Source organism: Athene noctua, chromosome 3 (genome assembly GCF_965140245.1).
Source record: "Athene noctua chromosome 3, bAthNoc1.hap1.1, whole genome shotgun sequence".
NCBI classification, from domain to species: Eukaryota; Metazoa; Chordata; class Aves; order Strigiformes; family Strigidae; genus Athene; species Athene noctua.
The window spans coordinates 81,907,143-81,919,635 of record NC_134039.1 but is presented as its reverse complement, the minus strand read 5'-3'; the positions used below and the strand labels follow the sequence as shown (position 1 = coordinate 81,919,635).

Below are 12,493 nucleotides of genomic sequence, written 5' to 3'. Positions count from 1 at the left end.
AAAGTCTTACTTAAATTAACACACACAATTAGCTGCTTTTTTTTTTTTTTTAGCTAATAAATTAAACAACTCTGTTTAGCATTTTTTGGAGAGGCAGAGTTTGAAGTAAGTGAGCCTGTTGTCAATCCGCACGTCACTCGTTCTCAAGAGAAGGAAAGGCACCTTGAGAGGAAAACCAACGCTCAGCAGTTTATGAGACGTGCTTATTCAAGTGGTAAAAGTGCATGATGTGGACGTTTGGCTGAGTCCGGATACAAGATCTGTAGCTCTGTCTGGGCTTTCCATAAGCAGCAAAAGGAAGGAGAGGGGCTTTTTCTTTCCTTGGTTTCTCTGAGGGTGAAAGTCATCCCACTGAACCTCAGCGTTTTGAAAATTAGGGATCCAGTCTCCCTGTGATGTCAGTGAAGAGGGAGTCACTCACAGGCTGCCATTCATCCCTCCAAGGGCTGGGGTTCATCTATCTATAGGATCAGATGAATCGTCCGCTCGTTTTCTATCCTTTGCCTATAGCAAGAGCCTGGACAAGTAACTTTTATTCAGATAAAGGTAGGTAAGATGAATCCTTCCCACTAGGACTGGGGAAGTTTCAATTGAGAAAAGCACATTTCCTTCCAGAAATGTATTTAGAGCATGTGTAACTTGAAAATGTGCTGAAATCCTACGTGCGTCAACTAGTAACTCTAGCCTTGAGTTGGATTTCAGGATATACTCTTAAAAAACAGGACAGAATCAAATTGGGACATTAAAAGCTTTGCTAACTCAAACACTAAAAGTTCAGGGTACTTTAAGCACTGTTCAGATAAGCAGCTTTTCTAAAGGTAGGTGCAGAGTATACATGGTTTGATGGAACTAGCACTCGGGTCTCTTGTCTCTTTTAATTCTTAGACTATTGCTGGAATAACTCTGCAGTCTTTCAGACACAGGCTATGAAGCCTTTACCCCCATTTTTCACATTAAAATGGCTGATGTCAGTATCAGCAAATAGTTGGGGTTTTGCCTGCAGATGGTAAATTTTACCTTAATTCATGATTTTTAAGCTGCAGTCAGGATTTCATTCGGAAGGATTAAATCCTAATAATTGGGAAGGATAAAATTTCCAAAGAAAAGGAAGTTAAGTTAGTGGGAACTGCTTATGAGCTATCCAGATTTGGCTCTGATAACCACTACTAACTTCAAGCTCACCATGCATATATTGTCACTAAAACATAACTAGTGTCTTCCTTTATTAGGAATTTGTTCAGCAAGTGAATCACAGCTATTTTCTAATATGATTTCATTAGGGTTTTGGAAACCCAAGAGCTGATGAGGCCTAAGAAGTCTTCAGGAATGGCTCATGACTGTTGCCTCCTCTACAAATACTCACTAATTCCAAATTTACAGCTATCACAGGAGAAAAGCCATGGTGACTGAAATGAGGCAAATTGCTTCATTGTATGAAAGTTTGTGTCAGAGGCAGCACAAGAAGTTGTAAAATGTAAATCTCGTGCTCTCAAATTTCCCCGTGTTTTCACAGAACTGCATCTGTGACTGTGCAGCACTACAAAAATTTCCTGTGAATGTGCTAATAGGCCTTATGAGAATGTTCTATCACCATCCATCTGTCACTTTTTAACAGGCCTGATTGGCAAGCACTTGTAACAACTGACATCTGTTCTCGCTTATTGATATGTAGATTTATGGTAATTGCTGTGAACAATAAGACACAAAATTACCTAAGGTGAACATTAAATTAAATTTTCATGCCCCTATCCTTATAAATAATTTTTTAAAAAATCTTAAGTTTCAAGCAAGGCATACTGCGCTTCTGTTTTGTACATAATTTAATTGTTTTTTTAATCTGCCAGATAACAAAATGAAAGTTGAATTTCCTTGCAATCTTGAATATTTGCCAAGCTGATAGCACATTAGTAAATACATGTTATTAAAAATGGAATCAAACTGTATTGTGATTCTGGTTTTTTTAATCATTTCCCTTTAATTCCCAACATCGTCTCCATCATGAAGATCAAGAGTTATTCCTTACCCAGAAGTTGTTTTTTTTCCTCTACAGGGGGATTTTCATTTTTCATGTGCAGCTCTGCCTGTGAGGCTGTTCTTCAGTGTTAAGCAATTTGCATTTCTTCAGAGAGAGGTGCATTTGCTGAGTGAGCAGCACTTCCAAATAAAAATTATCTACTCATTTGCCGTCCAGCTCTGTTGCGGGATTTGGGACTGTTTTGAAAAAGCTGTAGGATTTGAAATGTATGAAGACAGTGTTTGAAAGGAGAGGGAATGAGAGAGCAGATTAGTCCCACAGAACTATACCTCAGCTGAAGTTCAATTGAACCAAAAATCCCCATTTTAAAGGAAAGTATTTTCTGGGTCTGGGACTTAAGAGCATTTGGTTTCCCTCCTCCAAGTTTGTCCTAGCAAGTGGGGTTTGACGCACTTGACAAGATGATGGGAGAAACCAATAAAGAGGGAGCAGAGATGGTAAAATGCCTGGGGAATGTGAAACAGTGATGACAGGACTTATTTTTTATACGTTTGAGCAGACAGAGATCCTAAAGAGGATGCATATTAAGTGACAAACCTGTTGACACCATCAGCTCTAGAGCATGCTGGATGATGGCATGTGCCGTGAGCCCTTGCTGACAGTCACATTTGGGTGCTCTGTTCAGCAGGGCTCTTTGCTGTCCCCTGTTATGCGAGTGTGACAACAGCTAGCAGTCTTTTTTCCTGAAGGCACCCAAGCTGACACCCTGTAACATCTGCAGAGCTGGTTTGTGGCCAGTGTCTTTTAGTCACCTCTGCAGTAAAACACACTGGGTGGGGAGACAGCTTCGTCACCGCCTAGCTCTTTGTTAATCTTCTCTTGGCACTGAGACTGTTGCGTCAAGTTGATGGGTTCCTCTTGTGCGTCCACAGGAAATGTTCCACTATTTAAAAAAAATGGTTTGGTGGGATGAGGCAATGCTGGTGCTTGTTTTGCATCCACGCAGGCGTGATGGTGGTTCGTGAGCCCAAAGAGAGCAGTTGTTTGTTCCGCTGCCTGTTGACTTTGTTGTGCCTGCTTTACTTTTCCTGGAGTGCTGTACAGTGCATGTGTGGTGCCTTCCAGCTTCACAGCCCTCTATGCTCATAGCCTTCCCGAGCCTTGCATGCATGGGCAAAGACATACACATAAAATGCAGTGGAAAAAGCTGTATTAAATTACTTCAAAACCTATTTGCATCTATAAACTGAGGTTTGGAGAGAAGTCCATGTGTTTTCCAGAAGCATGCAGGATTTCATCTAGGTGAAGCTATTTTGCGGTCTCTCCTCTAGTAGTGTTCTGTATTTGTTTGCTATTTTTTAATCCTGCTGTGTGTGTTGTTTAAAAGTCCAAAGTGGAAACCTCCCCACAGAAGACCTGTAAGCTTATTATGACTGATCCTTCTGATGAATAACTAACCAGTGGGTGACAGAAAACCACACTGCCATGGCAGAGCAACTCACTGCTTTCCCAAATCTCCTTGAACAGAATATGGCCTCATGGAAGACCAGCAATGTTTGCTGGACATTCTTTGCTGAATTACTTACAGTTCTTACAAAAGAGAAAGGTAAATTACATTTGAGGACCAAATATCAATCCAGGATGAAAATGGATTCCATATCTTGAGAACCACCATCTGCTTTGTTCCTGAAGAGCTGGACCCCATCTTAAGTCTTCTCCATCCTTAAAATCTTGTTTGAAATAATTTCCAGAATCTTACTGTTAAAGAAAGAGAGTTTTTTAATTAAAAAAGAAAATATATATTTACACCTGAGGCAAGCAAGTAGGTCAACTGAGTAATTTAAAAAAATAAATTAAGATTATGCTTGCATATCTGAATTTCTATCTGAATTGTACTTTTTGACTGAAAAGTTCACCAGAGATTGAATTTTTGAAAACTGTTATGAACTTCCTTACCATCTCTGATTCCAGAAATTTATTTGTTAATATGATGCTGCTTCTAAAACTTAGTTTTAGACTGATAATAAAAAAAAGTTTCAAAAAATATTCAATCAACTTTTCCTCCTTTAGATTACTTTGTTCAAGATTTGCGATGTTTTAAGCAGTTTTATTCTATACATCTCGGCATTCAATATCTAATTCCTAAGTATTTATAACATGTCTGTATAATTAAGGTAGTTTTCCCATTTCAGAGTTACCTTTGTATTTTAAGCACTTAAACTTTGTGAGAGCTGGTTTAGAAGACTGACCAAATTGCAACAATGACCCGTGATCACTTTATTTAGTACTTACACCTGATTGTCTAGGTTAATAATGATTTGTGACTGGGGTAGCTTTACTTCATCTTGCAAAATAGTTTAGGTTGGTTGTATTTTAGAAAAGCCTTATTTTTTAACATGGTCATTAGCCTCCAAAGAAACCTGACAGTTTTTTTGGCCACATAATTCTTCCAAGTGTGGTGTGCAGATTCCAGATTACAAAGTGGTGGATCTTAAATCAACTAAAACCTTACTTCTAACACTGTCATTGTGTCACATTTTCAAAAGCACCAACATCTAAGCTGACTTTGGGCATTTGACTGAGGCACAGAAGTCAGAACCTCAGCCAAACTAGGTGCTCACCTGAGACCTGACCTGCCTGTTGGAACATTCTCTATTTAAATATGGGGGTTTATTCACAAATAGATGCTGATATCAAGGTTCATCTCACAGTGCCTAATGCTGAGACAGTAAGGATACCTCTGGGGCTCACTGATTGTACCAACCTGAGTCTGCAACACTTGTGTTTGAAAGTGCTATCACTCTGCGTTATTGCAGGAGTTCTCAATTCCTAGAAAATACCTCTCTTTCACTGCTTTTTTTTTTCCTCTCAAAAATACTTACAAAGTATAATATTTGATCTCTCTTTTTTTTTTTTTTTTTTTTCCCCATCTTCTCCATATTGTTAAGTTACCCTGGTTTGAGAAAGCCTGCCGGGAGAAGTAATACCTCATTAAACAAACTAACATTCAGGGGAAAAAAATGGACAAGTTGCCAGGCATTTGAGCTCTTCTTTGGGTGTTTCCCAAAACTCATGCAGTCTTCCTAGGTCTATCACTTGGTCTTAAAAAGGTATTGCTCTTCTTGCCACCTAACCTTTTGTGTGTAATTATATTATCAGGACTACAAGAACATAATACAACGCTTTCATTATTTTGGGTTTATGTACTTTGTCATTTCTATCGAAGGCTCAAGCAGCATGCCCAGATCTCCTTCATATGTCCAAACCAAAAAGGATGATCTCTCACTGCCATCCAGTCTTTCTCACGTCTGTATGTAGGCACCCAGTCTGGACATCACCCCTGTGAACAGTTACTTCTTACTCGGAGGATCCTGAGAAGGATCCAGTCTGGTTAATGCTAGCACCTAACTTGTATCTGCATTTTAGTCTAGTGGAGCAGTTCTCCTTAGAGTAAGTGCCCAAGTATTTTGTCTAGTCCAAAGCAAAAAGGTAGGTACTTTTGAAGGCCTCAGGAAAGACAGACCCCTGTTCCTCTGATTTAAGTCAAATGAATGTTGGTTTGCTGTTCCTTAATCATCTTTTTGTCCATTTCACATAAATTCTATTTATTGTTTGTCCTTTTTTACTTGACGTCTAAATTAAAGGCTTTGCTATTTAAATGCATACATTTCTTCATGGTCCTCATTGAAATGCAGGTATATCTCCCCCAGATCTTCTAAAATAATGAAGTGACACACGACTGAGTTAAACTTCATATCACAGTCCAGAGCTTATGGCCTAAAAGTCACTACCTCAATGATGGCTCTGTGATCAGACTGATAATAATTTGATGTTCTTAGTCCATATGTGTTTTTAGAAATTAACCATCAAAAGGAAAAATAGCACAATTCCTGGCTACTGCACAGTGTAGCCTTAGTATATACATTCAGAGAAGACACAGGAAACAAACTGTATTGATCCCAATTATATGACCCTGTCCTGAATGCGTTTTAAACATCGGTTATCTTCTTTATACCCCCTGTTTTGTCAGGAAATAGTATCACACCTGAGCTTCACACAGAGTTTAAATTACTTCTAATTCTACACTCCCCTTATAGAAGAGGCACAAACCGGGTTTAATTTTCCTGAACTGTAGGCTGGTGCCTTTGCTGTATTCTCTCAACTCCAAGGTAGAGAGGTGAAAGATGTTATTCAAGGACTGTAAGAGGTGATTCCCAGATTATACATGTCTTGGGAGTGAAAAGAAGAATTTAATCTCTTGACAAGGTATCCCAAGTTCCATGTCCATTGAAAATAGCTTTTTTTTTTTCATTCTGTGTTTTCACTAACCCTATTTTTTCTCCACACAGGCATGAACGCTTTACAATTACAGAATTTGGCAACTTTAGCAGCCGCAGCAGCCGCCGCCCAAACCTCAGCTACCACCACCAATGCAAATCCTCTCTCCACAACGACTGGTGCTCTGGGAGCCCTCACAAGTCCCGGTAAGAGCAGAGTGCTTGCTTTCAGAATACAAACGTGAGAATAAATGGGAAGATGACAATTAAAACTGTGATTCCATGCTGTGTCTAAGTTCTGTGCTCGTACAAATTCTGAAGACCCTTTTAATAGTTGTTTCATTTCCTGTTATTTTTAAGCAAATAACTAATTTTTCAAGTGGTCCAATGTGGGCATGTTCACCTTTTCAGACTCATTTCAGGGGTCATTAAAGTCTAACAGACCCGTCTTACAAAACTTTACATGTAAATTGTAATTACATGGGAAACCTAAGCTAAATTTAATTTTTCAGGAAGAATTCAGAAAATGAGCAAGTTCTTTCCATCCTACAGAAAAATCTGCCGAGATGGTTCTTTTTAATCCCTAAGAGACTTTGATTCCCAGCACATCATGCAGGTGTGACCTTCACCCATCATGAATTTTTGTGACGTCCTCTCTTTTTTTCCTTCTCTTTTTCTTGATGTAGCTTCAGTTGAGCTTTCTTCTTGTCCTATCTGAGAATACAGAAGTTACAGAAGTGGCATCAGATGCACAAGGAATACACAGACAGGTTCTGACTTCGTTGCATTAAACAGAAGACAGATTTATGGGAAAATAAGGGACAGAATAAGAGGTGGTGGTGCCTGCATGATCACCATGCAGACATTCAGCCATGCATGTCCAATATCTGCAAAACCCTAGAAAGAAATCAGGGCAAATTCAGAGCTCAGTGACACTTCAACATCTCCAGAATCCACAGAGAGAGATGTTGACTCAGTGTAGTTCCTCTGGATTTACGGTGATGTAGCTGAGTCAAGAATCTGGCCACTTATCTTTACATAAAGGCTGCAGGGTGTAATTATTTGCATCATGAAGTGTGTTTATTGCTGTTCTAAAAAACATTCATATTATTTTAGACACCACTAAAGAACATTTGTGTTTAATCTTGTTTAAGTGTGTATTTATTCCCCATGAAAAAGTAATTCATGGCAGACGGTTTGAGCTCATCAGTAAGGAAAACAGTCTTCACTGCACAGTAGAGCTGGGACTGAGTGTGGTGCTGGGTGTCAGAGCTGGCCAACACTTCCTGTTATATTACAGTTCTATTGTTTGTTTGGGGGAGAGGTTAAATGGAAGGCAGTTTGGCTAATACTATGTTTCTGCAGAATTTTCCTGTTTCTGGTGTGATCCTCATCTTGACCTAAAAATAATACTTGTTTGCAACATCTCTGAGAAGCAGGTTGGGTGAATATAATTTTGGCTTGCTGATTTATTTTTTTTTAAACCTGATCAATCTCTTCCCTCCATCTTGGAGCTGGGGCTTAACACTTTGCAAAAGGCTAGTCTCGGTGTCAATGTTTCTGTGGTACTCCTGTCTAAATGTCACCCGTTTATAGAAGTGAAAATGTTGCATTTCATGCATGCTCTGTAATATCTCTGCAGTTTAGCTGTTAAATGTCTAGTAGCCTGTCCTCCCGAAGCATGCTCGACATTTCTTGAGCCATACTGACAAGACTTCTTAGGGCAACTCAGTGTACTGCACTGCGGTGCAGAGGAGCTGAAAATGAACTTTCCTTATCGTTGCTTCTCTGCAGCAAAGTGGCACCAGAACCTCAGGCAGCAGTATGTTTCTGTTGTGGTCTTTGTCTTGCCATGTTAGCACAGGACTCCAATTCATCCTTACAGTCCACATTTTCCTCTCTCCCCCTCCAACACAGTCGTTTTATCCAAGCTTGCTGACTTGCTGTTCCGTCTTCTAACCTGGTCTCAAGGCTCCTTGAGTACCTGAAAGGTGGTTTCATCTGATGTCCAAGTCTGCAGAGGCACATGGCTAGAAGGGTGTTTCAGCTGGGCTGGGTGGATATTTTTGGGGGATAAATCAAGCTTAGTATTGCTCAGGCTGATATTGTAGGGCAGATTACCAAGGACTTTCCAAATAAATCAATGATTTTGGCTAACACATTGAAGATGTGTTATTTTCAAAAAATTCTGAACGTTAAGCCTTTGAAATAGTATGTTCGGAATGAATATTGCTTTTGAAAGTCTTATAGATAGTAGCTGTACACAAGTGTTTCTAATATTAGACAGCTTGGAGTGTCAAAGTCTATATCTAATAGGTCCGTTGACCTATTTATGTTGCACAACCAACTTAAAACCAAACCTTGTTAAAATGCCCTTCGGTTTAACCTTTCTTATCTGGTTCTACATTCTCCACCCTATTAAATATTTTGTAAACCTGAATAATATCTCCAATGATTCTTCTCTGCTCTATGGAAAATGAATTTAGTCTGATAAAGCTTTTCATAGTAGCTCAAAGTATTTCCATTAAAACTTGAAATATGTTGGCAGAAAACATTTAGCTCTGCCTTTCAATGTGTGGATATTTGGAGGCCTTGAGGGTATTTTTATGGTCTACTTTTCTTTTAATAGAACACTTCAGTTTGTTGTGTTTCATGAGTGTAAATTATTTTGTCTGATTTCAAAGCCTGCACTAAGCCCAGGAAGAAATGTTTGTGTCTCTCCAGATAATGCATTAAATTAATATTTCTCAGTTCAAAAAACTGCCCAAATTTAGGAGAGTGCAAAGGTTCATGATTAAATTTAATCCTTTTCTTGATGCTGTTAAAACTAAAATACTGCACAAAACAGGGATGGGCATGAGCATGTACTTCTGAAATACCTTAAACCACGGCAGCCACGTAAATCGTATCCATGTTTGTACCCATATATATCTCTCCTGAAGACCTCTCCTGAATCAATCTTTGACCAAAAGCTCTTGTTCTGTCCTTTGCAGATGTGTGGCGTAAAAGCCCCAAAAGGTGGTTACTTCAGTTAAAAGTCATCTTGCAGCTCAGTTTTACATAGATAAGATTTCGAAACCTTCAGTGCACCAAACTGTTATGGAGGGGATGGCAGTCAGGGGAGCTTTGATGCACTGGCAACACAGAAAAACAGCCCAGGAAGTGAAGAACCAACAGGGCATCTGATATTTGAGGGTGTCAAGTTTTGCTGCTGGGTTCTAATGGCCATATATCCAAAAAGAGAAAAATATTCAGCATCTGACAGTGACTGTTCCATCTGTATGAAACTCCTTCTTCAGGGTTCATACAATTACATATTTCCAAACAAATTGAACTCCAGTGATCTTTCTCTCATATGTTCTTACTAAAGAGCTTTGACCGCAAGAGAGTCTAAGGACACTCACTCTCCTCCATGTACTAAATACTTTCTCTTAAGCTTGAAACAGTATTCATTCAGAAAGAACAGAGACAATGCAATCCCCCAAACTATTAATTTTTTTATAATTGTAAATTTATAATTTCAATTTTGCATACCCATGGAAGTCTCTCCCTACAGCATTGTTAGAAATGATTTTTTAAAAGCCTTTGCTTAAAAAAACATGAAAGATTAAGCTTTCATTTTAGTAAAAATCCCCTCAGGCAATAAATAGGTTCTTTTGTCTCTTGGCCCTGGAAAAAAAATTAAAATGGTTTAAATTGCCCATGGTTAAAGTAACTGTTTCTTGCAATTATCAGATGGTAGTGAATAAAAATGAAAATGAAATCATGAAAGAATAAAAACCAGGTAAATGCATATTATGTCTTTCATGAGTTTCTCATGGGTCTTTTGAAGACTCGTTTAATCATCTTACTTGTCTTTTATTTTGATATGATAATTGTTTCCTTTATTTACTTTAATCACCTCTATTTAGTTAATTAATTCTTCACTTTCTTTTCATTTCTCTCGCTTAGAATACTTTCCTGATTTAAAGGCAGGTACCTGTAGTATTTCATAACATAAGCATTCGGGCTGGGGTAGCTTTTACCTGACTCAATTTTCTGAGCCAGTTTGTCTCAATTCCCTTTTGGTTGGGCCCTGGAAGTTTGCATTTCCCATTACCTGGGAAGGGATTTTGGAGGGACTACCTCAGGTGTAGGTATTGACACTAAATTTCCCAATTTAGACAGAATGAATCTCAGCTGAGTCTCCTCCAGAGACTGTCCTGGACACGTCCTGCAAATGGATCAGCTAGCAGAGAGCTCACAGGGAGGCTGCTATTCCATACCCTGCAGAGCTTTATGGTTAATTCAGTGGGTGGTGGGAAGCCTGGAGGTGGATGTGAAGGAGGGACATACACGCTCAGGGTCAGACTATCTGCCTCTAACACTGTCTGACATTTCATTTGCCTCAGTTGACCCACTACTCTGGTTTTCCCAAGAATAATAATGTTTATTCTGACTGTCCTGGGTGGTACAAGGTTGACATGGCACAGTAAAGCATTTCCTGGTATCAGGAGCTATGAAGTTCCTGATGTTTTCGCCAACTGATCTTTTTGCAAACTGATATTAAGCAAGAGCAGAACTATGTTTTGTACTCACAGGAAGAACATAGAAGTTGGGTTTGAGACACCAATTTACTTGCCCTTCTCCATCACTGCATGTATTTTTATTATTTAATGCCATAACATTGGAGTCACAGGATCACATAGGTTGGTAGACACTTCCCAAAATCTCTACCCCAGGCTCCTGCTCGCAGCAGGACCACTCAGAGCAGGTTGCTGAAAGCTGTGTCCAGTCAAGGTTTGAGTATCTCCAAGGATGGAGATTCCACAACCTCTGTGAGCTCATTTCAATTTTGTTTCTTAAAATTCATGCATAAATGTTTATTCAGTAGTCAGTAGGAAAGCCCTTCTATGTGCAAATGAAGAGGCGAAACATCTAATTATACATCCAAATTTATCTGCATAAACATACACAATATAACTTCTGAGCTGTGGGGGGATAGAATTGCTAAACCAGAAGCTAATTCAGTTTCAGACAGGAGCCTTGATTTTCCATGACATTTTCATGATTATTTGATTCTCTAAACTATTATTTATTCACAGAGCTGAACTAGCTATTCATGCTTCAGTAAAAAACCTCTTCAGGTTTATCTTCTATGTAAACCTAAGAGGAAATCTTTCTGAAAAAAAAATACTGTCAGTGTACAAAGTAAGACTTTTCTTTAACGACCTCTTAAATCCAGCTCAGCTTTTGCTATATTATATCAGAATTCAGCCATTAACTCTTACGTTGAAAAAAAAGTTCTCCTAAGCACAGAAGTCTAAAAATAGTCATTTTCAGACAGATACTGACATTGAAGAATAACAGCCCCAAAAAAGGAAGTCTGTGAAGTATAGAATAAACCGACAAAGAGAAAAAAAAAAATCTGATTACAGTGCCTGTCCTGTAAGAATTAATTCATCTTTTCCCCCTGCTAAAAGAAGAGAATTATAACTTATAGTTAGCATCTGTGGTTCATTATTTTCTCTACCCCTAATATAGTATGAAGATTGTCTTTGTTAGTTGAAGGTATTCATGTTGTGAACACAATTGTTCAAATGTTAGAGATTTTATAGAATATACAAGATGCTTCAACTGGGAAGCAGTGAAGAATGTTCAAATACTCATTCTTAGAAGAGTGTCTTTTTGTTCAGTTCGGTACAATACGTTTTTCTCCAATCAGTGGTGCAAGTCTGCCACCGTGACATTTTGTTAGAGGCCAGTACACCCACTGAGATAGCTGTGATTTGCTTCCAGGATGATCCAAAAATAACCTTACCAGTAGGTGTGTAGGAAGGTCTGACAGTTTCCTAAAGAATGAAGTAGATGTTTCATGTTGGAAAAGATCAGTTTAAAATGCAGAATGGCACTCTTCATACTGTAGTACAAATTGATTATTTTTCTACCGTTTCATGTGCAATTAATGGAGGTTCCATTATTACAAAATCATTTAAAATAAGGCACTATTATTATAAAATCATTTAAAATGAGATGTATTAGTTTTGCAGTACATACTTCCCTAGTACAATGTTCATTATTTTTAGGATAAAGTTACAAGACAAATCTAACATATATAAAATCATAGAATGGGTTGGATTGGAAGGGACCTTAAAGATCATCTAGTTCCAATTTATCCTAAGATCAGGTTGCCCAAAGCCCCGTCCAACCTGGCCTTGAACACCGCCAGGGAGGGGATACCCACAGCATCTCTGGGAAACCT

At 38.6% G+C, this 12,493-nt stretch overlaps 1 protein-coding gene across 8 annotated transcripts in view; it reads left to right on the top strand.

The window, feature by feature from the left end:
* CELF2 (CUGBP Elav-like family member 2) overlaps positions 1 to 12,493 on the top strand; it is a 382,663-nt gene that overhangs the window by 334,616 nt on the left and 35,554 nt on the right. For all 8 annotated transcript variants that reach the window (XM_074903509.1, XM_074903506.1, XM_074903508.1 and 5 more), the window contains one exon: positions 6,325 to 6,459. In XM_074903509.1, coding sequence (XP_074759610.1) covers positions 6,325 to 6,459 — 135 coding nt within the window. The remainder of the gene's footprint in view (positions 1 to 6,324; positions 6,460 to 12,493) is intronic.